Raw genomic sequence first — 25,637 nt, 5'->3', positions numbered from 1 at the left:
GCTTGATTACAATCAGGTCCTAGACGCAACTCACCCCCAATCATCTCACACGAAGCCGCGGACATGCCCACATTCGGAAACCAGGCTGCATCAGTGATAGCGGTATTATAAAAGGTCCCTTTCAGATAGGCAAGTGGTATAAACCCCGATAGACATGACTGCCGGGGCTAATGGTGAAATGTCCAGAAAAGGGAGGAGGTTTTGCGGAACTGCAGCTATAGAGATGTGATAGAATATTCCGCACTCACGATACACATTAGTAGTTGTGGACTTTGCAGCTGATTATACGGAAGTACGGCATCGAGGATATCTGAAGTTATGGACCTACGCTTTGAGGAATAGTCGATTTGGATTAATGGGATAGATAGTAGAGCACATAGGAAGTACTATACACGCAGAATCTATATAAGTCTAAGGAAATGCCAAGAGAAAAGAATATTCAGAAGCATCAGAAACAATCAAGCTCATCTCATCTCTTCAAGTCCAACACTTTCAACTCAACCTTCATCATGAAGTTCACTCTCTTCCTCGCTGCCGCCAGCCTTGCCCTCGCTGCTCCTGGCACCAAGCTCACTCCCCGTGACACTTCCCCCGTCGTCCCTCGCTCTGCCCGCCGAGCCAAGTACAGCTCTCACCCCAACCAGAGACTGGTCTCTCTCTCTGACGCTCGCACCAAGAATGACCAGTACTCTGGCAACTGGGCTGGCGCTGTCCAGATCGGCAGCGGCTACAACAAAGTCCAGGGCACGATCACCGTTCCTGAGGTCAGCGGTGCCGATGGCGCTGCTGCTTCCGCTTGGGTTGGTATTGATGGAGATACCTGCCAGACTGCCATCCTTCAGACTGGTATCTCCTTCTATGCCGATGGATCTTTCGATGCTTGGTATGAGTGGATTCCCGACTATGCCTACAGCTTCAACAACTTTGACGTCTCTGTCGGCGACCAGATCCGCATGACCGTTGATGCTTCTTCCAAGACCAAGGGTGTCGCTACTCTTGAGAACTTGACCACCAACCAGAAGGTCACTCATAGCTTCACTAACACTCCTTCTACTCTCTGCGAGACCAACGCTGAGTGGATTGTTGAGGCTTTCCAGGAGGGTGGTAGCCAGGTTGACCTTGCCGACTTTGGCACTGTTACTTTCACCAACGCTGTTGTCTCTGGAACCAGGGGTACTTCTGGTCCTTCTGGTGCTCAGATCATTGACATCTCTCCTGATCAGGGCCAGACTGTCCAGGCTGTTGGTTCTATCACCAGCAACTCTGTTACTGTCAAGTATGTCGGTAACTAGAGAGCTCAAAGGGCTCTAGCTTGACTGTTGACTGGATATGACTTGGAATAGTTGCATGAGATAAGATGAGGAGAGTTTGGTACATATTATGGAAGTGAAAGAGACGAGAGGTTGTTTTGAGTCGGTACTTCAAAGTATATATAAATTGAAAGTTGTACATGTCTGAATATGACCTGATCCCTTCGCTGTATGCTAAAGTGAGATTCCATGGATACCCGCAATAATAAGTATGTAATTGAAACCACTAGATAAGTTCTTATTCGACAGCTATCAGAGCCATGAGAAGAAGCCAGAGCCACACTGCATGCAGTACAACGAAGAAAGCAGTACGTTCATATCCTATGTAGACTCTACTCCGAGTGCACATGTCATTGTTAGCTCTATTCCTCATGGACCCAGCACTCTTATCTAGATACCTGCGATGAACCTCAATTATACTTAACTGTTCAGGCGTTTGTACCGGCTCAGAGTTGTATGTCAAGCTTCCTACGGTATCACCCTGACTGACCCAGGCGGTGTCTACAAGTGCATTGTTGGCGACGCTAAGCTCGTTTGATTCGTGATATGCTATTATACGTCAGTATTTGCTGAAGAGAGAGTACCAAGTCATACCTTTCGGTGGAGGCTCATACTGGCCGTCACTGCTGCTTGGAAACCATGCAAGAATGGCCTTAGCAACAGATGCAGCCGTAGCAGCAGCAAAGTTCTGCCATATCTTATTCTTGTGGCTATCTGCATAGTCACATATGCCCTTGACAACAATACAGGGAAACTCTTCCCCTATTCCAGCGCCCTCCATCTCAAATGCAACAACGTTATATTTAGCGGCGATTCGATCACGGTCTAAGCCACTTTTCATAACAGTATTGCCCGAACCTAGTCGACCGATGAAAATCTCAGGGGCGAAGTCAGCACCTTTGGGGAGATCCTCTCTATGCTCTCTTGGGATCAATTTATCCGGCTCGCATCCAATCTCAGCACATGAAGATTGGAAAGCTGATCTGCAAAAGAAGTCGGGGTTTTCAGCACATGCACGGCATAAGTCTTTATGTTTGTGCGAATATTCGGGCGGGTAAATAGCGTCGTTCTTTGCCCCGGGATAATGATATTCGGCTCGACGCATTCGTTCCTTTGCCTCCTGCTGTAGTTCCTTCAGATGGATTGCAGCCGCCATTTTCAATCGTTTCTCCATGAACTCTGTATCCAGTGCTGCCAGCAATGGTCGTACATCTGCGTTAGGTCTTCCAGTGCCATCGTCAAACATGTTATCATATCCGACAATCTGCTTGCTCACTACTACGTCTCCCAGATATGCATCTTTGTCGCCTATGCGTGGCAAGCCACCGCAGATGCCAACAAGGAGAATCAGTTGCAGACCAGTGTAGCTTGCCCTCAAGTTGACTGCTGCGTAAGTCGCGCTATTTGTACCCATTCCGGACATGATCGTCAAGACGACATTGTGTTTTCCGATGCGTCCAGTGATATAGAAATTCGTGTCTGACTTCACTCGGCCATATGGATCACCCGCCTCATCCCAAAATTCGTCAAAAAGTAACAACACTGCATCCGCTTCACGAGATAGAGCGCACATGATTGCTACTCTGAATTCATCGCGGTGCTTAGGAGGTTGTATTGAAATCATACTGCTGGTGATGATATGCTGTGACTTAACTTGATTGCTGCAGAAAAAGACCTCACGGAGAAATTATGAGGGGTGTTGAACTGATCCGGGTTTATCACGTGTACTTCTAAGATATCCATCTGGTCGTAGCTCTATCATTGGACTGAAAGTAGTTTTGTTGCGCCGTGAAATGACACAAAATAGACATCAGACCAATGATGGACGCAGGGACAAGCCCTGACTGGATAACCTAAGCGCCGTCCCATAAGCACGGCCCGTGCTGCAGTCGTCGGCGTCTAGCAACGTCAAGTGTCATAATTGTACGCAATGGAAGGTTTATTCGCTTGAAGCATTATAGTGAAGGAGGAAAGGTCAAGAAGAAGTATGTATATTAATGCTAATATGATTCTCCCGAAGTAGAGTGTGCACTGTTGGGATATACAGCATTGTAAATCACAATCCGTGGTGTCTAAAGCATTAGTCGAAACGTCGCTCAGGTCTAATTTGTGTAAAGTAATGCAGGATATATAGAAACTCAGAAACAATTAGTTAAGAAATGTCATTTGGCATCTATCGCTGGCGTACTGACATGACAAAGATAACCAACGCACATCTCATAGTTCAAGCCTCAGGGCACCAAATTAACATTGTATGCACGTGCGTTTGACTGCGTTTCTTAACAGATCCTAGATAGACTATGCTGAGACTCTCTATGACTGCCAGGCTGGTCCGTCTTATCATCGATGCATCTGATATTGTGCCTGATAGTGGCATATTACTTGACGGAACGAAGCAATTGAAAGCCCGTCCCCATTAAGCTTAGGGTAAGCTGACAGAGGTTGCACCCGTCTAGTCTAAGCCTAGCGGCTGTGTCATCATCACCCAATCAGACCAGTTGAAACTGAATGCTGTGCCATAGAGGGCTGATTCCAGTTGATCGTAAGGCTGTATCAATTGACGACAAAATAATCTCGCACCTCCTCACCCTTGCATCTCATTTATGTCACAGTCAACATGCGACTCATCAATACCGCGACACTCGAGGTCGAAGAATTCTTTGATGTATCCATTCCGGAATATGCTATATTATCACATACATGTGGCGACGGTGAAGTCTCACTGCAAGACTGGGCCGATCGCAAGAACCGTCGCTTCAAGCCCGGGTTCCAGAAGATCGTCTGGGCCTGTACTCAAGCTGACAAAGACCAGCTAAGTCACGTATGGGTGGATACCAACTGCATCGACAAGAGCAGCTCTGCAGAGTTATCTGAGGCTATTAATTCCATGTTTAGATGGTATCGACGATCTGCTGTCTGTTATGTATACTTGGAGGATGTCCCTGCCGTGACCTTGGACGAATGCACCAAGCCGGATAGTGCATTTAGGAATGCAAGATGGTTCACAAGAGGCTGGACTCTCCAGGAACTGATCGCACCGCCAAATGTCAGTTTCTTCTCCAGCAACTGGACCATGATAGCCACAAAGTCCGAGTTGGCACCTTGCATCACTGAGATCACAGGAATTCCTTGGTCATGTCTACTCAAGGGCAGGCTGTCCAAAGCACATCCACTACGGAGATACAGTGTTGCACAGAGAATGGGTTGGGCTTCCCGTCGTTCCACGACACGTATTGAGGATCAGGCCTACTCTCTCCTCGGACTGTTCGACATCTCCATGCCGCTTGTATATGGAGAAGGGTTTGAAGCTTTCACAAGACTACTTGGAGAAATCATCCATAAATACGCAGATCATAGCTTCTTTGCGTCCCGACTGCAATATGTCGATTTTCTCCCTCGTTCGCCTTGGGAGTTCTCCGACTCTCAGTCTGTGGTTGTTAGTAGCTCGCCGCAGCTGCAGAGGCATTACACACCAGGGGATCACTCGTACTCGTTTCATCTGACCAACACCGGACTGCAGATCACTCTGCCCATTGTGCCTACCTTGGTTCCTAATTTTGTATTTGGCGTGCTTGATTGCTGGGACATTGAGACCACGAGTACGAGGACAACGCGACATGTATCACGGATATGGATACCACTCCTTAGGAAGGGAACTGGCGAGTCGCAGCGGTATCTACGATTGATCTGGCCTCAAACATTTTTCCCGGTGAAGATGGCTCGGAAGGACAGCATAATGTTTCACGAAGAGGAACTTCTCCCCAGAGACGATCATGCATCAGATGATTCAGACGAACCGTCCGATCACATGGATACAGTGTCGACAGCGATGCAAAGAAGTATTTTGGTAAAGAAGCCATTTGCGACTATCCTCTCAGTCCCTACATGGAAGCCGCGTGAAGCAGGGAGTCCATTTCTCCTCTGCTTTCCCCGAGGAACAGCAGATTATCGCCTATACGGCATTTTCCCCGGCGTCGAGTCTGATACCGCGTGGGCATTGGAGACACCGCCTGTACTGCCACTGATAATGCCACGCCGTATTCACAGAAGCATCCACCAGGCGCCCGATGTTGACCTGTTTGGAAGAGTCGAAACGGACATTTACGCTGCAGTGGTTGTGTTCAAGAAGAAAAGATCAAAACCACCAAGATTCGTTGCTATCTTCCTGTCCAATATTGCGCAGCGGGATAAAGCAAGGATGGTTTTCGAGCCTAGAGGCAAGGTGATCCCGAACTGGTCACCAACTGAAGACGCGGATTTGGAAGCCGTTGATTTCTCTACCTTTCCCGATGCTGACTTTGATGCCAACACATTGGTTACGGTACAGAAGATAGCTAGTAACCCCAGAACAATAGCTGCAGGTCGCGAGCTTCGTTTTATAGGACTCACTCAGATTATCTTTGACAGAGAAAAAATGATGGAAGAGTTACGATTACAACAAGATAGTAACAAGACATCACGGGGAATTCTGCAGCATTATGGTCGAGATTCGTCAGACGAAGGTGCTGACAATTGATCCGGTGCTCCATATTTGTATGCGAGTTAATGAACAATATTATGTGTTATGTACAGTTGAAGTATAAGTGAATGTGATATATATCCCCATCTAACACCGACATATTTAGCAGATTTTCTGGTAGTCGCCAATCAACGGGCAGACTGTGACAGTCTTGCAGACCGGGTTGGGGTAGCCTGGGTAATAGCCGGGGCAGAACTCGGCTGTGAAGCGGGTGTCCATGTACTCCGACCAAGTGGCAGCGGGGAAGCACTACAAAGGGTCTTATTAGCACTTGTTTCAGTAGAACGATCAAGCTGTCATATCAAGTCCCTCATGTGGATAGAAATGATAGAGCTTGAAGGAAACACGCCTGGTGCGCTCTGAGTCGTAGTGGACTCGGGTGAAGGGTAACTCACATAATCCTGTCCATCGACGTTGACATTGCTGCCGGCGATGTATGGACAGTAGCCGTCGATTTTTGTTTGGCCAGCGGCGTTGGCACAAGCGCAAGCTTTAACCTGTCTTCCAGCCTTGGCTGCTGGTGCGGCAAAGGCAGCCGGAAGAGCGAGAAGGATGGTAAAGAAGGTCTTCATTCTGAGGGATGATGCTGCGAACAATAACAATACAAACAAACTTCTGTGCTGGCAACCAGTGAATAATGGTTTGTACAAACGGCATGACTACTATTTTATACTGTTGTGGATGACTACTTGGCAGGTTTGGACGTTGCATCCGAATGCTCATTGTAAGCATTACAAACATACGTCCATACTGATTTAGAGATTCATCCGAGACTACGTTGATTAAGCATTGCCTGATAACATGACAGGTTCCTTGCATAGGAACCTCCTCGCGTTGCACTGCACCTCATATCTAGCAAGAATAGTCCGCGGAGTATAAAGTCCGTTTCCGGACTTTACACACGCGTTCCCTGACATAAACAACCAAGTAGGTAGGTCATTGCCACCGGCCCGTCGTTGACACCAACCGCACCAATCGTCACTCGCGGAGTACTCCTTAATGGTTGCTGGATATAGGACGACGCGGGGTTATGCATACTTATCCTGGGCAGCCTCGGCCTGATGCTACGCTGGAGTCGTAACACAAATTGGCTGAAAAGAGTAGGTAGGATTCATGGATGGCCTAAAATGGATTTTCTCTCTATGTGGGGGATATGAATCGTCGATTTTCTATGCGCGGCCGTATAGTCAGTCAGGAATATCGACTAGTATATGGCTACATGATCTGATTATCGAAGTAGGAGACTTGGAACCAATGGAGCTACTCATGACTTTGTCAAAGGCTATCTAACATGTTGCCTTGATGGCCGCACCAACTCCTTCACCTCAACCCTGGGCTGTTCTTTTAGGTCTTTTCCAAGAGCCTCCTCTGCCGTCCTTGTCTTCAGAAAACCAAGGTTACCCAATGGCTGTCCACTTGCGACAAGCAAAATCATTGACAAAGCTGAGCATAGAAAACACAAAGCTTCCCACGCCTAATCCCTGCGACAGTTAGAAGATGACGGAGTATCGCGAGGCAAAAACCTGACCTATAATCTACTGTCCAATCATGACGAGTATGGCTACCATAGTACGGCGTTTGTTCTTGGCATCGAAGAGCTCAGACCATTGACCCTTGCGATCCTTAGAAGTAGACATGCCAAGTATCTTGAATCTCGAATCCGATGTCTTCTTCGGACTTGTCCTTTCGGATTCTGCGAAGGTACTTGGTAGCTTCGTCTACGCAATCTTTAACCAAGAGCCTACTATGGTTAATGCTGCATATAGTCTTCAATGGAGAGCACGCGAACCAGCGGGTCAGCGACCCAGAACAATGTAGCGAGTAGGAAGGCCGGTACGAGTAATTGCAAGGCCACTGGAATGTGCCATGCAGCGGGTCTTCATCGAACTAGTGCCGCAGGTAACAAGCGACGCCACTAGAGAGCCAAGAAGAATCATGAGCTGAAGGTTATCAGGCCCCATGGGGCCTCTGGGGCGATCTCTGCTTGGTAGATGGGCACGACAACGATGATCATGCCTGTCATGGCGAAGGAGATGAAGCGTCCGATGGTGGAGCTGAACAGCTGTGGTTGCGGTCGTTTGAAGAACACCATTTTCAATGGTTAGCAGGAGAATAACTGGGGTAAGGAGGAAGTACTTACGCAAAGTGGCAATAACCAGGCCCATAATGGCATCGTTTGGCGATCACACTGCAGATTACCGTACCAAGGCCTTCCCAATGAATGGCACAACTCGCTTTCAGATAAGGGAAAGTACGCTAAGATAAGCAGGGTCCGGGTGATCTGGGCCGATGATTCCCCGACATTGAGCATCTCGTTTAGGAGTCAGTTGAACGAGCATTGTGCGCCGTTAGCGTCCCAGCCTGCGGGGTCAAGACTAGGGTAGGACAACAGTAGGCCACGAACCCAAGCTCGAGGAGGCAATCTAATTTATATAGACTGTTAATTGTGTAATGATCTTTGATATATTTCTCTATTTATATGCTGTATAGTGGAACTAAACACTATAAAAGACACGAAAGCGAGTAAAAGTCTTGCTAATTCCGAAAAATCTGCCGGATCATCCTTTGCTATTTGTTTCATGAACCGAGCCCATTCTATCTGATGTTGAGCCTGAATCTAATAATTACTTGAACATAACGTTTCGCTCGCCTTACTACTTGCTCTTTATCTGGCCGACAAGATGTGATAATTGCAGACTCACAGCTTCTGGTAGCTCGACAATGGAGAAGTGAGATTCTCCATCAAACCTGGCGAAACTGAACCAATCAGCGTGTTTCCGAGCAAACTCCTCATGTTCTGCAAGATAAGGCCCCTCTCTGGGATGGCTGAAGACATGTCGAACTAAAGGAGGGTCTTCAATAGCCCCAAGCCGCTCTATCGGCGAGCCCCAGCGCTCATAATTCTTTTCCACCAGCCAGCAGAAATAAGCCCAGTTCTCAAATCCGTCGGTGTCTAGGTCATTTTCACAATAATCTAGAACATTCTTGTTGGAGGTGTTGTTGAGCCATTTCTTGATGAGGGGCTCTTGACCCTGCTGCCAAGTCTCCTTGTTTTGTATCATCTGCAGGTTCTTAATGAATTCTGCAGGGGGCCGAGTGAGGATGAAATCGGTCAACAGCACAGCCGGGACTCTTTGCTTCCCCAAACGCGCAGCCATCTCCATAGCGCACCAGCCTCCTTGGAAGTGAGAGATGGGGATGAATTTCTGGACCTGGAGGGAGTCTAGAAGCGCGATCGTATCGTTGGCTTGGTCCTCCACGCTCCATCTTCCTGTGGATTCGCTGTTGGCGCCGTGTCGCCTCCATAGAATTCTGATGACGCGGTACTTGCTCACCAAGAAGGGGAGGATGTGTTGATAGCCGCGGTGGTCCTGACCCAAGCCTGGTAAACAGACTATTGTTGGATCAGATGTGACCATGCCGCGGTCCTCGAAGGATAGTTCGACGCCATTTATGGTCCGGGTATAAAGCATCGCTATCTTGGGTATCTGAAGAGCGGTAAGAATATGATAAGTTGTGAAAATGTTGGTGTTTAGATCGTTTCTCTGAGGGTATGTTGAATTCTAGAGGCTGACGCATACGACATAACCAATAGGGCGAGGGCCGAAAAGCTCCAGTTAATGTTTCGGTTAATGAGACTCTAAGCTACTGCCAATCTAGCACGATGTTACCAAGTGCCCCTACCTGCTGCACTTCGCTCAAAATCTCCCTTTTCAAAACATCGCCGCATTGCAGTCCCGGCTAAGGTCTCAGCCGTTGCGGGTAAATTCCGACAAAATGTGGGTTCTTCCCGCGGGAAGGTAAGGGCTCTGGTGTCTCTTGGATGTCATTGGTCGATGTTCCATGTTTTGTTGAGTTTTGACGGTATGTAATGGCTTTGTCATTCCCCACAAAAGTGTCAGCTAAAGTAGTCGGAGTTTAACCACAGGTCCACAGCCATGAGACGGCGTTTTAGGCGAGACGGACATTGACTTCAGCCTCATGTATCTGGCGGAAGGGAACCTTTATACAAAGCCAAGATGTCGTCTGCTTTTCCATGCGCTGCGATATCGAGGGCAGTTTGACCTTGCATATCTTCTGCCATGAGATCCAATCCTTGACTCACCAAGAACTGAAATCTTGCTACCCTTCTAAAAGGCCGTTCTTGGCCAGCAACGACATGAAGCAGGGACTCTCCTTTGACATTGATAACCGACCATTCAACTCCCATCGTATCAAAGAATGCCCAGATCTTCGGCTCAGTCCCCTCCACAATCTGCTCTTCTATGTCCTTATTGACCTTCCATCTATCACCGCCCCATTTCTTAGACAAGTTATGCCTCTCTTCATCCATCTTCGCCCAGGTGGTATCAACGTTGAAACGGCTCGAACGGAAGTAGGCGAATACAGATGTTTCCCCAGCTTCGTTCTGGGCATTGATGTCTGCTCCTTTCGAGAGCAGTAAGTCAATCGTATTCTTGACGAAGCCCTGCCAGATTGCATCACCATAATGGTCTGCAACGAGAAGAAATGGTCTTCTGAAGAGTATGTGAAGCGGTGTATCGCCATTGGCATCTCTGGCTGTGACTTCGGCACCCGCAGAGATCAAAAGCTTAACCTCATCCCCTGGGTTTCCTGGCTTTTGGTAATCTATCGCATATTGAAGTGGGGTTCTACCATGCTTGTCGAACTGATACTGGAGCTCTGGTTCTAAACCAATTATATGCTGAATGAGGTCGATTCCACAATCATCGGCAGATACAAGATGCAGGATATTCCTACCAGAATCGTCCCTGCAACGAAGATCGGCGCCTCTGTCTATCAGTATTCGTGCAGCTTCTGCATCCCCCACTTCGAAAGCAATTTGTAGCAATGGAATGCCCTCCCCATCTTGAAGATTAACATCGAGCAGTGGGTGCCGAAGGATCAAGTCGAGGTACGCATTCCGCTTGTTGTATGAAATATTGGGGTCTGAGTCTCTTCTTTCCAAAACTCGATGAGCAACTGTAGTCTGACGGTAGCGAGAATTTGGATCAGCGCCGTGTCTGAGTAGTAGCTCAACGATACGTCGGCAATCTGGGCGGCTCGTCATTGCAAGATCAAGAGGATACAGCTCATGGCACGAACTGGGGTCTTGCCTATCCGGCTTTATATGTCGCCCATCCACTGAGCGCCAGGCTGGTGTTTCTTTTCCGATTCTTCGAGCGTTTGGATCAGCACCAGAGGATAGCATTAACTTTACAGCGTCGACATCTCGTGCCAGGATTGCATTGGTGAGGCATGATTGATCAATGACAACCATATCGTCTATCGGCTTGTCCAACGTGTCTAAAGACATCATACGGTATTTATCGATAATGCATGAATCTATTGAACGCCAATTGAGGAACTGTGACATATTTGAAGCTTGCCATGACTGGCCTAATCTTATTCACACCTACCAAATTGGGTCATGGTCAATCTGACTACAGTGGTCGGACCATCTCACTAGGCAGGCAGAAGCCCACTAAAGAGATCATTTGCATGTGAACATTTTCAAAAGTTGTCATTTCGTACGAGGAGTGACAAACTTTACATAATGTCGGTTATAAAATCCCCATGAGGCTTCCTTTGAGCCACCATTAAGATGGTCAACCGTCTAGATACCTCGATATCTCACGAGCACTCTGCTCCGGACTGACGTCTTTCGTGTAGATAATATGCTTTGCCAACGTCTTGTTACTTGGGTGATTCAGGAAGTGTCGATTGTAGCTCAACTCATGGCCTCTCCGCTCCTCCATGATCCTCAAAGCCTCATCCACGTTTTCGCACGGAACAACGAGGAAGACCCCTTTATATGGGGAAATCAGCTCCGCAACACGATCCAGCTCCTCCTTGTTCTCAAAAATGGAATGACCCGCCCCAAAATCGAGTATCTTGCCGTAAAACCTATCTCCAGGCTTTAACGCATTTTGCAAGATGTCCACGACAGCTCTGTATTCAAAGTATTTCCAGTACTTCAGCAGAGCCTCGACACCATCTTGTTCGTATATTTTATCGGCATGGGCGTCATCGTAGTCGAACGGTGCATATAGCTCTTTGCGGTGTCGATCGAGGCTGAATACTTCTTTGTTGAGTTTCTCTGACAGGATTTTTCCGATAGTTGTTTTTCCAGCGCCTTCAGGACCGATTAGAATGATTGTGGGGGAAGGGATGTCCGGCATGGCTTCGTGGTCAAAAATTAATCGAAGAATACGTCTTGCGCAACTTCAAAAACTTGATAATATCCAATCGCACACTTGCTTTTGGAGATGCAAAGAATAAAGAGTCCATCGTGACGTGTCTCGGGTAAGACGGCTATAACCAGCAAGAGTGATTCTGTCGGGAAATCTACGGGTTAGATCCGATTGACTGTGCGTATCTCAGCATGAGTTTCCTTATCTGCTGAACTGCATAAAGGTCCCAATATAAATTGGCCTTATCTCAACAAATTCAACTTTACCGGATTAAGGTCTCTTAAACCTCGTTTATCTGCTTACTTCGGTGCAAATTAGCTGGTTATTACATATTTATCTTCCGACTAAAATTGATGTGGTGCTCTTCCCAAAGACTAATTCACGGCTTCCATTATCGGTTCGGTTCGGTTCGATCGGTTCGCATGAACTCCATAGCATGCATGGTTATAGCTTTAGATGGTACGCTTTTGGAAGCCCTGCCTGATCAAGATATTCATACACTAAAAGCTGTTATAGTTCATCATACTAAGTAGACGGGTAAATCAGACTCGACCCTTGTATACACCGGTAGCACCTCGCCAAGGTTCTCAAAAACATTATCAAAAGTATTATCTTGGCACTCTGTCATGATGACCGGTCGACGAATTCTTATAATCCGAGAACTGTTGGAGGCTGCAGTATCAGCGGTCTTATCAAATGTCATTGTTACTACTGACAACGAAACCTCCAGGACAAAGTCGTGCGAAATCCTGAGGGTGCTGTTCGAGGCTTCTTCGCACGCGCATGACTTATGGCGTTTTGCAATCATCTTTGCGATCGGGCCATACTCGAAACTTATTGTTGAGGTCGTCTCCTGATCACTCTGGAAGACCTTCCATTCGTTACGAGGCCGTCCCTTTGCTATTGTGTGAGAGACGCTTTGCCTTTGCCTGCTAGACTCGCTCTCATCTTGGTCCGCGTGTCGCTCACAAATACCCAGTGGGGCCTCTACGCGCTCTTCAAGCCTCCACTCCACTCCGATTGCTTCCCATGCGTAGATCTCACCTCCTTGTCCGTGCCTGTTTTTCGAGAGGGAAAATTCTACCTGAGTTTTCTTGTTCAGTCTGATAATTTGTTCCGACGACAAACGCGCGTTTAGCGGGGTTCCTGAAATTGCTAGAGAAATGACACGAAGAATTTCGGGTCGGTATAGTAAACGTTTCACTTCGAGGTTGTGCTTCCAGACAATGGGCTCTCCAGTGGCTAAAACGAGCTCTGCAGTCAGTTCATATGTCAGGTCCAATAAAGGTGTGGCCACCGAAGGAGGCGTGTTGTTGTCAAGCCGCGCAGTGAACATGAAAGGATGTTTTCCATTGCCTGGGAGGATTTCGCTTTCAACGAACGTCCAACTTTGAAGCTGAACATAATCGTGAGCACAGTCAAGGCAGTTGGAATGAAGGGGTTTCTTGTAGTGGCGATGGAGACGCAACGCTAGGTGGAATCTCTTGATGTCTAAATCTTTCCTCGTCTCGAGTATGGCTTCCCCTATGAGTGGTGTACCAGGGGAAAGCTCGCTGCTTTCTAGAATCAAGGGCACCGGTGTCTGTAGCTTCCATTGCACGTTGACAGTCAAGCGGTCTGAGGCCAGCTTGCGTAGGCTTTTCGACGGGAGCAGCTTCGAGACATACTCGAGTGAGACCATTCTCAAGTCAACTTTCTGCAGTTAGACTCTGTGTGAGCGGCGGAACACAGATCTTACGAGATAGATATTCGAATAATCAGCTGTAATTCATGTAATGATATTGATCCTTCAACTCTTCGCGGTCTGCTGTACTGCAAAGTTAGTATGCGGCGCATCATGCATATTTAACTTTTTATCAGCCTACTCTTTACAGAAACTCCAAGTTCTAATGGATCTTTTATGCTCGACACCCCGACTTCCTGGGAGTAGCGAATAAATCTGGAAGTTGTGTCGGCGACAAGGCCTATGACGTAGTCTTCGGTTACTTTTATGAGGCCCTAATAGTTGCTGGCGCACTGGTTTCGGTACCTAGGTAATGTTCTGCGATCGATAAGGACTACACGGTCGCATCCCGTAGCACGAGATGATGTTCGAACAGATTGTGATCAGAATACGCAGGCCGCGGACCTAGAAATAAGTTTCTTGATAGACGGAGAGCAGATTGAGGGGCTGAACAGGCGGAAGCCGCGAGCTAGCATCATCACCCTCTTGCCCGGTCTAGCCCAGGTAGGCAAGTAAATTCGAGTCTAGCCTCAGAACTAGCGGCCGTACCTACCAGGTCAAATCAGAACAAGTCTTGCAAAATGTCGCCAACATTTAAGTTGCTGCCCCATAGAGGTGACCATTATCTATACGAGCTATTAGCAGCAACTTGTAATGGTTTTTTGTTTTCTTTCTTTTCTCTTATGTCTAGAAGATGCCACTTCAGAACTAGGATTGGCTAAGCCATCCAGATGATGCCGAATGCTCTCTCTGGGCCAAGCTGAGCTATCCCGCAGTTACTACGGAGTACATATATATCTAGATACTTCTGCTTGAAAGAGGGAAGAGAATTGATGTGTTATTTTGACCGAGCGACTTGGGTCTATTCTACGGGATGTTGAAATAGTCGACCAAATGAATGAATGAACTTCAAAGTATAATTCTGACTAAGAACAGGGCAAAATGGCGGGCTTCAGAAGTAGAACCGCTATTAGTGAAGATAAGCTCCACATCGGCTCTCCACTCCGTAGTGTGCTGGGAAGCGAATCCAGTCCAAGTGGGTTCGCCTGAGATCCCCCGACCTCGCATCGAACTGTTTGCTCTCTCATACTTCAAGAAGGCTGTGTGAGTGGCACTGCTGAACTAAGATTCTAGATCTCTCTGTGCAACCCAAGGAAAATTTAAACATGTCTTCAAGACCATTCCCTCCACCCAACGGGATGAGCTCCTTTTGGCGCTCTTCCCCAGGATCGCTTGACAATCACCGATCAACGAAAGGTTTACCCTCGCAATGCGACATTCTCATCATCGGAGCAGGGTACTCCGGCGCTTCACTCGTGACGCATATGCTATCACAGCCTGAGTCAAAGGACAAGTCAATCGTCGTTCTGGAAGCTCGGCAACTATGTTCTGGAGCGACAGGACGAAACGGTTGGTTCACCCTTTGCCGACATCGATACCCATACTGACGCTATGTAGGAGGACACATCAAGCCTGATGTGTACAACTTGTGCTCAAAAATGGCTTCCAAGCACGGTATCGACGCGGGAGCTGAGATTGCGGAGTTCGAGCTCGCCAATGTCGATGCTGTTAAGAATTATGTGCTTGAGAAGAACGTGGACTGCGATTTGATGATCACGAATGCTGTTGATGTGCAGTTATCGGCAGATCACAACACGGCGCTTAAGGCTGGATATGATAAGCTTGTCAATGCTGGTGTGAGCGCGACAAAGAGCGCATTTTATGTAGATGGCAAGTATGCCGAAACAGTAAGCGTCTTTTACCATGCTCTTCTATACGCTACTTCTCCGCTTTACATACAGAATTCTAACTTTTGAGGTAGGTCTCAGGCGTGAAAGGCGCAAAGGGTGCTTTCAAGTATACCACCGGTCATCTCTGGCCTTACAAGCTGATCCACCACATGTTCGCCGACGCTCTGAAACACAAGAACCTCAATCTTCAAACCAACACTCCTGCTACATCGATTTCTGCTTCCCCAGAAGCTGACGGAAGTTGGAGTGTCATAACAACTCGTGGCGCCATCAAGGCCCGTAAAGTCATTGTGGCCACTAACGCTTACACCGCCGCGCTTCTGCCCGAGTATCGCGACAAGATTATTCCCTACCGTGCCATCTGCAGCCGGATCGTTGCTCCCAATCCGCCGCTTTTGGCAGACTCTTATGCTATTCGATTTAGTCCCACGGACTTTGACTACCTTATCCCTCGGCCAGACGGCAGCATTATTGTTGGTGGTGCTAGATCGGCCTACTTCAAATATACAGAGGATTGGTACGGCAGCGTGGATGATACAAAGGTCATCGAAAGAGCGAAGGATTACTTTGAAGGCTATATGCAGCGACACTTCCGTGGTTGGGAGAACAGCGGTGCACACACAGATCAAGTCTGGACTGGAAGTGAGTGTCCATGCTTATCTTGAACTCCTTTGGTCTTTTGCTAACCAGATATCTTCCCTGCAGTCATGGGCTATTCAGCAGATGGACTTCCCCACATCGGCCGTGTGCCCGGACGAAAAAACATGTTCATCATGGGTGGTTTCACCGGTCACGGAATGCCGCAAGTCTTCCTGACCGGCAAGGGAATCAGCCGCATGGTCCTGGAGGATCTAGCGTTTTCCGAGACCGGACTTCCTAGACTTTTCGAGGAGTCGGAATCGAGGTTAACGAGTGATGAGAACTTTTTGAAGGAGATGATGGATGCGCAGCCAAGCCTCGCTAAGATTTAGTTGCTGATAGCGTAGACGAGACTACGATACTGATAGCAAGGTAATAAGCGGAGGCTTGTCGTACTACGGATTCTTTTATCTCTTCACACTGTGTAGGTGGAGACATCATGATGGTTTTGCAATTCCGTATCTCTTGTCTCCATTTACTTGCTGACTTGGGCTTAGTGGCCTCAGTATTTCACGTTGGGTTTCCTTTCTGCGAGATGCAAGGTTGCCAACTAATTTATCACTGACGAACCTCGCGGCTGTCTAGTTCAGGCCTCAAGACATTGTCACCCATCTCATACGGCGGTATTACAGGGACAGGCGCACATTCCGTAGTCTGCTCCATCTCAGATCTTACTCCTCCGCCCACTCGCTTGGGCCCGTTAGCTACTCTCTTCTTCCGCCGGCGGAGGAATAACATGGCTGCAGCTATAACAATCCCCAACCCTACAACGGGGAGAACCACGGCGAGGATAATCGTAGCATCTTTTGAAAGACCGGAGTTCGAGTCTCTTTCGTCATTCGCGGCTGTCGTCGTTGATGAAGTTTGCTCAGCCTGCAGCGGTCCGACGATGTATGTCGTCGGTGTTTTATCGCAACCCCAGGACGTAATCTTAGCGTGGTCGTCGGACGCAGTTTGATAAATGAAGTTGACGCACCGTGATGAAGCTCCGTACGTGCTGGAAGTAGTGGTCAATCTCGGATATCGACTCAGTAGCAATCTTACCATTTCATGATGGGATAATAAGGGCAGAGTGAGGCAGCAGTGCCTCCACAGTCGGGAGCTGCAGCATCCTCACATGTAGCGGGGATGTAACAGCTTGTCTCATCGCAACAGCCCCATGACTTGCCGCCGCTGGGAGTACTGCAGGTGGATGGGGGAGCGCAGGCTGCTGTGTAGTCTTTCCAGTAGTAAATGGCACCAGTTAGTCAGTCTGATTCCGTACTCCAGTCATATTTGCAGGTGCCTACCTGGATTGTCAGAAAAGTAGCCGCAAATTTGTGCATCAGTAGTATCCTTGAGTGCCTTCCCTTGGACAACGTCAGGTTCATGCATGTGAGTCGGGCTGTTTCCCCGCGGTCGAAGTCCTTCCATCTTGCCAGCTCTAGACGTGAAGCTGATCTGAATTGCGTGTTTTGGAAATATTTCTACCTTGTGATCTTATTGTATTCAGGGCGGATGGTGAAGACGGTATGACATCAACCTCCGATATTTGACGGCGGTCTTTTTAGACATGAAACTACCTGTTATTAACCATAAAAGTTTAAAATCGTTTAGACTACGCGCTAGATGATTTTTCAGATTTGAACTGTAATTCTATTGTGCTGTAACCTTTCTAACATGCTCCTCTATATTCGGTGGCAGCATGAGACCATACTCATCTTTAGCGTACCTGAAGCAAAATTCCACGAGGCCGAGACATGCATGTTGAGAGCCAATATAAGACCTTCCATTGTACTCTAACGCTTCCAGCTCGTAGAAATAGGCCTCATTGACTTCAAAAAATTGATGCACCACTGCTTCCGTTGGCTTCTGGTTGTTTTTGAAGAAAGCTACAGCAACACATAACTTGAGCACTGCCGCGCCTCCCTTTGTCTGCACAACCTTACTCTCCTTCTTTGCTATAAGCTCTGGCTGCTTGGTTGCCTTGGGAGCCTTGGATTCCATGATCTCAGAGGCAGGAAGCCCATTAGCCTTCTGGCTCCTATACTCTGGATCCTCAATGAGTTTAAGGTCGTACCGCGCCAACAGTTCATCAAAACGTTCCATGATGACAATGACAGGGAGACGCTGCGCGCGGATCGCCTCTGTGATCTCCTCGCGGTGCATTCGCAACTGCTCTTTCGCCGCAGTCTTATCCTCCATGGACGCGATGCCTTTTTCGGAGCAGAATTTTTGTTGCAGATATGCGATCAGCACTGCGACAGAGCGTGAGCGCCCTGATTTACAGTGGATCAAAATATTCCTCCCCTCGCCGCTATACCGCTTGATGAAAGCATTAGTCTCGTCGAAGTGGTCGATGAGATTAGAGTTGGCATTGTCCTCGAGTGGAATAATAAGCGGGTACTTCACGACACTGCTCGTCACGCCGTTCTTGTCAGGGTAGAACCTTTGCAGCCCGTAGGAAGCGTCATCCTCGTCCCATGCCAGCGAGTCCTTGGGATGAATAGCAATAACCGCTTGAATGCCATTCTTCGCAAGGGTATCTTCGTTGAGCGCATGGTTCATGCCCCCGATGAAAATGCTGCCGGGTCCCGTAAGGTCTGGGTGGACAATGCGGGACATATCCGTGATGTCATTCCGTGTCCATTCTCGGATCTCGTTCCAGAACTTAGCATGCAGAAAAGCGAGGTCGTCATGCGACGCAAGGTTGTCGAGTGCCTTGTACGTGGTCGGCTCATAGGAGGGGTTTTGCGCAAATAGCTCGCTCCACTCTATTGACTGGGGTTGGTCCATCGTGATTAGAAAGGAACACGGATAAGGAGAATGGGAAAAGGCGACAAAGGACTGTCGATCCGAGAGAACAGACTCGGATCTTCAGCTTACGTGTGAAGGTCACAGTCTTGGCGAATGTAAGCTTCACTGGCATTACTGTAGAGATGTAATCACTGCCTCAAGAGATCAGGGACAGGACGTGTTGCGCGCTGATTGGTTCAAATGCTGCATTACTACGTGGAGTTTTTCACCTCGCCTTAGTTCATTTTTGTCTTTTTGTAGCAAGTCAATTTTAAATGTGACGATAGGCAATTGCATACACTCATTTGAAAAAAGCCAGAAGTGAATTTATCTGGTTATTTGATAACTGTTTACCTAGTCACATCCTACAGGCGCTGACGTTCTACTTGACATGATCACTAATGCAGATAGATACTTATGACTCATGTTGCTGATCCTGCTGTTGAAGAGCTACTAGGTCTCGCTCGGCCTTGGTGACAGGCTCCTTGGGTAGAAGCCCAAAGTACCATGGCGCAACAATCGCGATAACACATCCAAAGCCGCAGGTAGCCGTCAGAGTAGCAAACCCGACCAAGTGCTGTGGAGCGTTGGTGCTGGGCCACAAATAACTTCCGTAGATAATGGCCAGATGGCCAAATGAGTTGACAAAGGCAATAGCAATGGAGCGCTTCTGGTCGGGGAATGGGATCGACTCGCTGGTCCAATTGAGCATGAGAGGAAGTCCGGTGTACAGGCCAGCGACAAGCAGGCACATCATGACATATTTGGCTATGGCAGAGTGAGCGAAGGCCGAGATTATGCATGCGACAGCCGCAAGTCCGTATAGACCGCAACTATGCCACCTTCTGTCTTGGAGCTTGTCTGAAGTCCAGGACAGAGCCAGCTGGCAGACAGCGCCGGTGATCCATATGGGGACAGTCATCCACTGCGCGGTAACCTTGGTATAGCCCATGGTCTTCAGGATAGTCGGAACAAAGTAAGAGATGGACATGCCGAGGATGATGATGCTGTATGCAATGAGAAAGAACCATGTCTTCCCATCAGTGACAACAGCCTTGAAGGCTTGCCATGAAGTCATACGACGTGTTGTGCTGCCGACACTGACCTGTCGATCGATGAGGATGCGAATCTGGGCGAGGCGGCGCTGGTCGGGGGAGAAGTAGCGCGCGTTACTGGGATAGTCCGGTAGAAGAAAATATAGCCCGAAACCGCAGAACACTGTGAGTGCGCCCTCGACGATGAATAGCCAACGCCAGCCGGGAATGCCCCGGACTCCTTCGAGACCTTTGACAATGGCACCAGCCATGATACCACCCAAAGCTGGGGCGATGCAGCCAGAGGTGTAGAAGATACAGAACCGCTTGCCTTCTGTGTGTCAGTAAGCTGAAAAGATAACCGAGGTACATCACGCTTACCGATTTCCTTCTTGGTGTACCAGCACGTCAAAAGGTAGATGGCACCTGGAAAGAGACCTGCCTCGATGCAGCCAAGAAAGAAGCGTCCAGCGAGGAAGCCTTTGTAGTTCTTGGCTTGTGAGAGGGCAATGACGATGCAGCCCCAGACCCAGACGATGGTTGGGAGGTAGATTGAGGGGCGGCACTTGTTCATGATCATGTTGGAGGGGACTTCACAGAGGAAGTAGCCGACGAAAAAGAGGTACACAAGGAGCGAGTAGTCTAGCGTCTGCAGGTCAGAAAGTATCATGGTTGGATGTTGAAGCTTGGGTCATACCGTTGTCTTTCATGTTGAGACTCTCACTCATACCAGCTGCATTTGCATTCGCCTATTCAAGTCAGCCACTGTTATTCCGTCGCTGTTGACGAATAGACTTACGATATTTCCACGATCCAGGTATGCGAGAACATACATCCACCATAAGCAAGGCAAAAGTGTAAAGTCGATCTTGCGAACAAGACGCCTTTCCTCAGCTGTACCAGGGATATAGTTGGCCATCGCAATAGTGAGCTCTTCATCGTCAGCCAGTGCATCGCCAGGCTTGACGATCTCGCCATCTGCAAGGTCTTTAGAGACGCGTTGCTGAGGGATAGGCTTGTTTTCATTCTTAGACTCCATCGTGATCGTGATATAAGTTTAGAGGAAGAAGGCTGGATGCATGGGGCGAAGGAGAATGGTCTGTCAGGGAACGTGAAGCATTATATCTCCAGACCCGGCAATCAAGATACTTTTCCGATCGCCGAATATCTTGCCGGATGGAACAACTCGCTTATTGCCCGGTTCATTCCTTCTCGTGATAAGCATTGATTCGCTCCGCTCCATTCGTGCCAAGACTGGAGGATGACTCGTGAGGACAAGGAATCTTTGCACAGTGCGGAACTATAGTGCGGGGGTATTTAACCTTAAGCTTATTGAGGAAGGGAAACTAAAGGCGACAAGATAAGCATAACATGTACCGGCGCGCAGATTTGTAACCCGGCTATCAAATGCCAAGACCTATGTTTAAAGGCTAATTGCCTTTAGATGAAAGATAAATATTGTATTCATCATATACTGGAGCCCATCCTCGGTGGTTACTGTGATTTGCTTGAGTTACTAGCTTGAGGCTTTCAAAGTAAGGGATTTTTAAAACGCCAATGGAGACACATATCTCTATGACTTGAGTCAAACTGGTAAAGTCGCATTGCCAGATGATGCACCTTTCACCCTTTAGGTAAAGGCCTTATGAAAGTTATCAAACTCTTGGTCAACCTCCTCATCGCCTGGCGTTCCATAGCCTCCTCCTCCAGGCGTATTGACCTGGATATACTCTCCAGGTTGAAGATGCACAATTGCCTTGCCACCCAGATTAATTGCTTCCAACTCATGATCCTCGTTGAACTTGAAAGCAAGGTTCTTGCCCTGTCGGCCGCCGTGACCCCCAGCCATTCCGTAAGGTCTATACACTCGCCGATCACTCAAGATGCTGAACTTGAGATTTGCACGGGCCTCAATTTCCCGAACGATACCATCGCCTCCACGCCAACGACCGTTTCCGCCGCTACCCTTCCGGATACCATATCTTCGTACAAGGACGGCAGTGCGCTTTTCTATCACTTCACTATCGGTTTGACGAGTGTTTGTAGAGTGAACCTAAATACCGCGAGTTAACAGCTCAACATTCACGCGAAAGAAGCAAAGCAGGACTTACATGCACGCCGCTCTCGCCCTTATAGCCTTCACCAGCACCAACTCCTCCGCCAATCGACTCTCCATAATTCCAGCCGGGTTCAATTTCACCCGTCACTAGATTCTTGCCTCCCATGCCCCAACCGAGAGCATTTGCGCAACCTTGACTGGCACCAAAGCGGCCGAAAGCACGGAGGACTAGATCAATCACCCGTTGGCTGGCTAGTGTTGAGCCACAGATGGCCACTGTCGGTGTGGGATTAAGGATAGAGCCAGTAGGCACGCGAATATCGCATGGTGCTAGGCAGCCCTCGTTCAAGGGGATGTCGAGATTGACCAAGCATCTGATGCTGTAGATAATCGCCGAGTGAGTGATAGAGATGGGGCAGTTATAATTTCCCCACGTCTGTGGACCCGAGCCAGCGAAGTCATACATCGCACTGCCTGTGTCCTTGTTGATGCTGATCTTGACTTTCATGGCAGTCCCGTCATCCAGGTAATCTGTCGCTGAAAGAGGAGTCGGATGCTCATGAGCCAGTTTCCTAAAGAACGCCCGCACTGCCAGCTCTGCATTATCTTGAATACCGGTCATGTACTTGTGCACCACCTCTAGCGAATACTCATTACACAGGCTTTTAAGAAGGGTTATACCACGTTGGTTTGCTGAGGTTTGTGCTTTGAGGTCTGAGATGTTGTCTTGTATACGGCGTGTTGCGCTGCAGCCAGGATAAGTACTAACTTTCTCGAAAGCGGCCCGCACTTCGCTTTCGAGAAACTCGCCGCTGCTGACTATCTTCATAGAGGATACGATTATACCTTCCTCCCAAAGAGACCGCGACTCAGGCATCATACTAGTGATACCGATACCACCGATATCAGTATGATGACCCCGCGACGCAACGTAGAAAGTAATTCGATCTCCAACAAAAACAGGTGTAACCACTGTCAAGTCAGGTAGATGTGTCCCACCCCAAGAGGGATGGTTCGTAAGGAGAACGTCTCCGGGCTTGAGCTTTCCGTTCCAGTGGCGGTGCTGAGCTTGAACGGCAAATTGCATACTTCCGAGGTGGATAGGGATGTGAGGAGCGTTGGCAACCTGTTTGCCTTCAGGGGAAAAGATGGCGCAAGAAAAGTCGAGACGTTCTTTGATGCTGCTTGAGATGGATGTTCGCTGGAGGGTGTTGCCCATTTGCTCGGCGATGGCCATGAAACGGTGCGCAAACACGGATAGTTGAATGGGACTCAGGGTTTCTTTGGGTGTAGATAAGATCCGTGAAATAGAAGGGTTGGGTGATTGCTCTTCAGGAAGTCTCTTTTCCAACACAACATAGTTGGCCAGAACATGTGCCTTGAAGAGGGATTCAACAAAGATCGTCTGTGTCTCATCGATGATGATTGCCGGGCCGTTAATAAGGCTTCCCTCGGGAACATCACACAGTCTGAAAACTCTTGTATCTTGCCACGAGCCATCAAGGTATACCTTCTGCCTCGTAGTATAGTCGGAGAACACCATCCGTTTACTTGAAGCTAACTCTTCGGATGCTGACGTCTCATGACTCGGAGCGCCGGTGCTTCCCGAACCCCTAACTTTAACAGATTCGATGATTATAGGTCTCTCCATAGAAAAGGCGAATTCTCGCAGATGCATAGCCGTGAACGCTGCGGCATAGTCGCCATCAGCTGGTTTAGAGATGGAGAGATTCGTGTCAGTGCCAAAGTACTTCAACACAAGTGCCTCATCGAAGACCAAGCTTTCCGGTGCAGCCTTTTGAGACACCAATTCTTCAGTTACCTTGCTCTTCAGTGCTGATAAGAGTGTTTTCACCCCTTCCATGGCTTTTGCATCGAGCTCTGCTGCGAACGGCTCGAATACCTCATACTGAAGCTCTGCATGCGCGATACCATGTGCTGAGAGCAATGATGACAGTTTGTGTATCATCACACGCTTTATGCCGAGCTTATCAGCAATAGCACAGGCATGCTGGCCACCTGCACCGCCAAAGCTCACGAGATCGTGGCTCTCCGGAGCGAAGCCTCTAGCCTCGGTTGCGTTTCGAATAGGTCGACTCATCGTCTCGTTGGCTATGTTCAAGAAGCCTGACGCTACTTCCTGGGGTGTGAGATTCTGAGACGTCTGTCTGTTGAAGTCCTGCGTAATATGCTCAAACCTGCGAGTCACGACCTCCATGTCCAGTTCTTGGTCTCCAGACTCCCCAAAGATGGCAGGGAATGAGGAAAGTACGAGCCGTCCGAGGAACAGATTGGCATCTGTAACCGTCAGAGGACCTCCCTTTCTATAGCATGCAGGACCAGGGTGCGCTCCAGCAGACTCCGGTCCGACTGCTAACAGTCCGTTCTGGGCAAACAGGATGGATCCACCTCCCGCAGCAACAGTTGCAATATTGAGCATGGATAAGTTGATGGTTCGCCCGGCAATCGTCGTCTGTTGAAGAAAGTCATAATTTCCATCGTATCTCGAGACATCAGTGCTTGTACCACCCATGTCGAATCCAATAAGAGGTGTTCCCTCATTAACATCGAAACACTTTGCTGTACCCACAACACCGCCAGCTGGTCCGCTCAAGAGTGCCTCATTTCCTCGAAACTTGTCAGATTGCTTAAGACCGCCGTCGGAGCACATGAAGTCTACCCTCTGAGGAGGAATCCTGAAACCTGCTTCGAAATTGTCGACATATCGTCTGATGATGGGGTACAAGTAAGCTTCTGAACAAGTCGAGTTGCTTCTTCTGAGAAAGTTGATGACTGGGCTGGTCTCGGAGGAGATAGCGATGAATATAAAACCGACGTCCTTTGCGATCCGAGCTACTATCCTCTCATGATCTGGAAAGAGGTAGGCATGCATGAAGCATACTGCGAGCGATGTGTAGCCTTGTTTGCGCAGGGCTTCGAGCTGCTGTCGAACAACTCTTTCATCGGGTCTCTTGAGAATTCGAATGACTTCACCGCTTGGAGTTCTGACCAAGTCCGGATCGCCCTCTGTGTTGACTGTTGCTTTCTTGTGAGGGTTCAGATCGTAGTCTTCCATGGTGATTCTCTCATCAATCTCCACAACAGTAGAGTGCAGGGCGGCCGGTTTGCGGATCTCCAGGTTGAACAGTTCAGGACGAGACTGGTCACCAATAACACAGACGTCTTTAAAGCCTTTTGTCGTTGCAAAAGCAAACCTTTCACCATTCCCCGTCAGGAGGGCATTTGTTGCAACCGTGGTCCCGATACGGCATGATGCTATGATCTCTATGAGTCCCGAGAAAGAAAGCACCGTAGTTGCTAAGCTTACCTATTCTTGAAGCATCGAGCTTCTCATCAACGGGGATCGTCCTTCCCGTGTACTTCTCTAAGACTCTTCGGACTGCCTCGGTTGGTGCATCGGGGTAATTGGAGGCGTCTTCTGATAACAACTTGAAAATGAATGGTTTGTCTCCCTCTGCACCTGTAGCGATAACGTCACAGAACGTGCCGCCTCTATCGATTGAAACACGAATATCGCCCATTCTACCGACTTTAATTTCTCAAACTGCACCGCATAGGCACATAATATCCTCTAAGGCTGGTATTGTATCGTTGATTGAAACAACATGCTTG

At 48.4% G+C, this 25,637-nt stretch overlaps 14 protein-coding genes across 14 annotated transcripts; 3 read left to right on the top strand and 11 right to left on the bottom strand.

The window, feature by feature from the left end:
- Positions 1 to 509: 509 nt before the first annotated feature.
- On the top strand, positions 510 to 1,292 carry FPRO_14635 (uncharacterized protein; the record flags this gene model as incomplete). Its single annotated transcript, XM_031219684.1, has 1 exon — positions 510 to 1,292. The coding sequence occupies one exon, from the start codon at positions 510 to 512 to the stop codon at positions 1,290 to 1,292; it is 783 nt and encodes a 260-aa protein (XP_031085417.1).
- Positions 1,293 to 1,548: 256 nt separating this feature from the next.
- FPRO_14634 (uncharacterized protein) lies at positions 1,549 to 2,883 on the bottom strand (the record flags this gene model as incomplete). The annotated part of the gene is made up of 3 exons (XM_031219683.1): positions 1,549 to 1,642; positions 1,709 to 1,859; positions 1,905 to 2,883. 3 exons carry the CDS (start codon positions 2,881 to 2,883, stop codon positions 1,549 to 1,551), a joined length of 1,224 nt encoding a protein of 407 aa, XP_031085416.1.
- A 1,044-nt stretch (positions 2,884 to 3,927) lies between these two features.
- Positions 3,928 to 5,826, top strand: FPRO_14633 (uncharacterized protein; the record flags this gene model as incomplete). Its single annotated transcript, XM_031219680.1, has 1 exon — positions 3,928 to 5,826. One exon carries the CDS (start codon positions 3,928 to 3,930, stop codon positions 5,824 to 5,826), a length of 1,899 nt encoding a protein of 632 aa, XP_031085415.1.
- A 105-nt stretch (positions 5,827 to 5,931) lies between these two features.
- Positions 5,932 to 6,401, bottom strand: FPRO_14632 (uncharacterized protein; the record flags this gene model as incomplete). Its single annotated transcript, XM_031219679.1, has 2 exons — positions 5,932 to 6,078; positions 6,225 to 6,401. The coding sequence occupies 2 exons, from the start codon at positions 6,399 to 6,401 to the stop codon at positions 5,932 to 5,934; spliced, it is 324 nt and encodes a 107-aa protein (XP_031085414.1).
- Positions 6,402 to 7,625: 1,224 nt separating this feature from the next.
- FPRO_14631 (uncharacterized protein) lies at positions 7,626 to 7,994 on the bottom strand (the record flags this gene model as incomplete). Its single annotated transcript, XM_031219678.1, has 1 exon — positions 7,626 to 7,994. One exon carries the CDS (start codon positions 7,992 to 7,994, stop codon positions 7,626 to 7,628), a length of 369 nt encoding a protein of 122 aa, XP_031085413.1.
- A 489-nt stretch (positions 7,995 to 8,483) lies between these two features.
- FPRO_14630 (uncharacterized protein) lies at positions 8,484 to 9,302 on the bottom strand (the record flags this gene model as incomplete). Its single annotated transcript, XM_031219677.1, has 1 exon — positions 8,484 to 9,302. One exon carries the CDS (start codon positions 9,300 to 9,302, stop codon positions 8,484 to 8,486), a length of 819 nt encoding a protein of 272 aa, XP_031085412.1.
- A 506-nt stretch (positions 9,303 to 9,808) lies between these two features.
- FPRO_14629 (uncharacterized protein) lies at positions 9,809 to 11,206 on the bottom strand (the record flags this gene model as incomplete). The annotated part of the gene is made up of 1 exon (XM_031219676.1): positions 9,809 to 11,206. The coding sequence occupies one exon, from the start codon at positions 11,204 to 11,206 to the stop codon at positions 9,809 to 9,811; it is 1,398 nt and encodes a 465-aa protein (XP_031085411.1).
- A 232-nt stretch (positions 11,207 to 11,438) lies between these two features.
- On the bottom strand, positions 11,439 to 12,011 carry FPRO_14628 (uncharacterized protein; the record flags this gene model as incomplete). The annotated part of the gene is made up of 1 exon (XM_031219675.1): positions 11,439 to 12,011. The coding sequence occupies one exon, from the start codon at positions 12,009 to 12,011 to the stop codon at positions 11,439 to 11,441; it is 573 nt and encodes a 190-aa protein (XP_031085410.1).
- A 532-nt stretch (positions 12,012 to 12,543) lies between these two features.
- FPRO_14627 (uncharacterized protein) lies at positions 12,544 to 13,704 on the bottom strand (the record flags this gene model as incomplete). The annotated part of the gene is made up of 1 exon (XM_031219674.1): positions 12,544 to 13,704. One exon carries the CDS (start codon positions 13,702 to 13,704, stop codon positions 12,544 to 12,546), a length of 1,161 nt encoding a protein of 386 aa, XP_031085409.1.
- Positions 13,705 to 14,912: 1,208 nt separating this feature from the next.
- On the top strand, positions 14,913 to 16,468 carry FPRO_14626 (uncharacterized protein; the record flags this gene model as incomplete). Its single annotated transcript, XM_031219673.1, has 4 exons — positions 14,913 to 15,156; positions 15,205 to 15,494; positions 15,569 to 16,139; positions 16,188 to 16,468. 4 exons carry the CDS (start codon positions 14,913 to 14,915, stop codon positions 16,466 to 16,468), a joined length of 1,386 nt encoding a protein of 461 aa, XP_031085408.1.
- A 226-nt stretch (positions 16,469 to 16,694) lies between these two features.
- On the bottom strand, positions 16,695 to 17,183 carry FPRO_14625 (uncharacterized protein; the record flags this gene model as incomplete). Its single annotated transcript, XM_031219672.1, has 1 exon — positions 16,695 to 17,183. One exon carries the CDS (start codon positions 17,181 to 17,183, stop codon positions 16,695 to 16,697), a length of 489 nt encoding a protein of 162 aa, XP_031085407.1.
- A 588-nt stretch (positions 17,184 to 17,771) lies between these two features.
- On the bottom strand, positions 17,772 to 18,911 carry FPRO_14624 (uncharacterized protein; the record flags this gene model as incomplete). The annotated part of the gene is made up of 1 exon (XM_031219671.1): positions 17,772 to 18,911. The coding sequence occupies one exon, from the start codon at positions 18,909 to 18,911 to the stop codon at positions 17,772 to 17,774; it is 1,140 nt and encodes a 379-aa protein (XP_031085406.1).
- Positions 18,912 to 19,326: 415 nt separating this feature from the next.
- FPRO_14623 (uncharacterized protein) lies at positions 19,327 to 20,984 on the bottom strand (the record flags this gene model as incomplete). Its single annotated transcript, XM_031219669.1, has 4 exons — positions 19,327 to 20,276; positions 20,327 to 20,587; positions 20,643 to 20,694; positions 20,745 to 20,984. 4 exons carry the CDS (start codon positions 20,982 to 20,984, stop codon positions 19,327 to 19,329), a joined length of 1,503 nt encoding a protein of 500 aa, XP_031085405.1.
- Positions 20,985 to 21,575: 591 nt separating this feature from the next.
- Positions 21,576 to 25,546, bottom strand: FPRO_14622 (uncharacterized protein; the record flags this gene model as incomplete). Its single annotated transcript, XM_031219668.1, has 3 exons — positions 21,576 to 21,998; positions 22,057 to 25,280; positions 25,333 to 25,546. The coding sequence occupies 3 exons, from the start codon at positions 25,544 to 25,546 to the stop codon at positions 21,576 to 21,578; spliced, it is 3,861 nt and encodes a 1,286-aa protein (XP_031085404.1).
- Between the last annotated feature and the right edge of the window lie 91 nt (positions 25,547 to 25,637).

Source organism: Fusarium proliferatum (assembly GCF_900067095.1).
Source record: "Fusarium proliferatum ET1 genome assembly, contig: FPRO_scaffold008, whole genome shotgun sequence".
NCBI classification, from domain to species: domain Eukaryota; kingdom Fungi; phylum Ascomycota; class Sordariomycetes; order Hypocreales; family Nectriaceae; genus Fusarium; species Fusarium proliferatum.
Note: the sequence above shows the minus strand (reverse complement) of the source record. Positions and strands in the feature narration are given on the sequence as shown.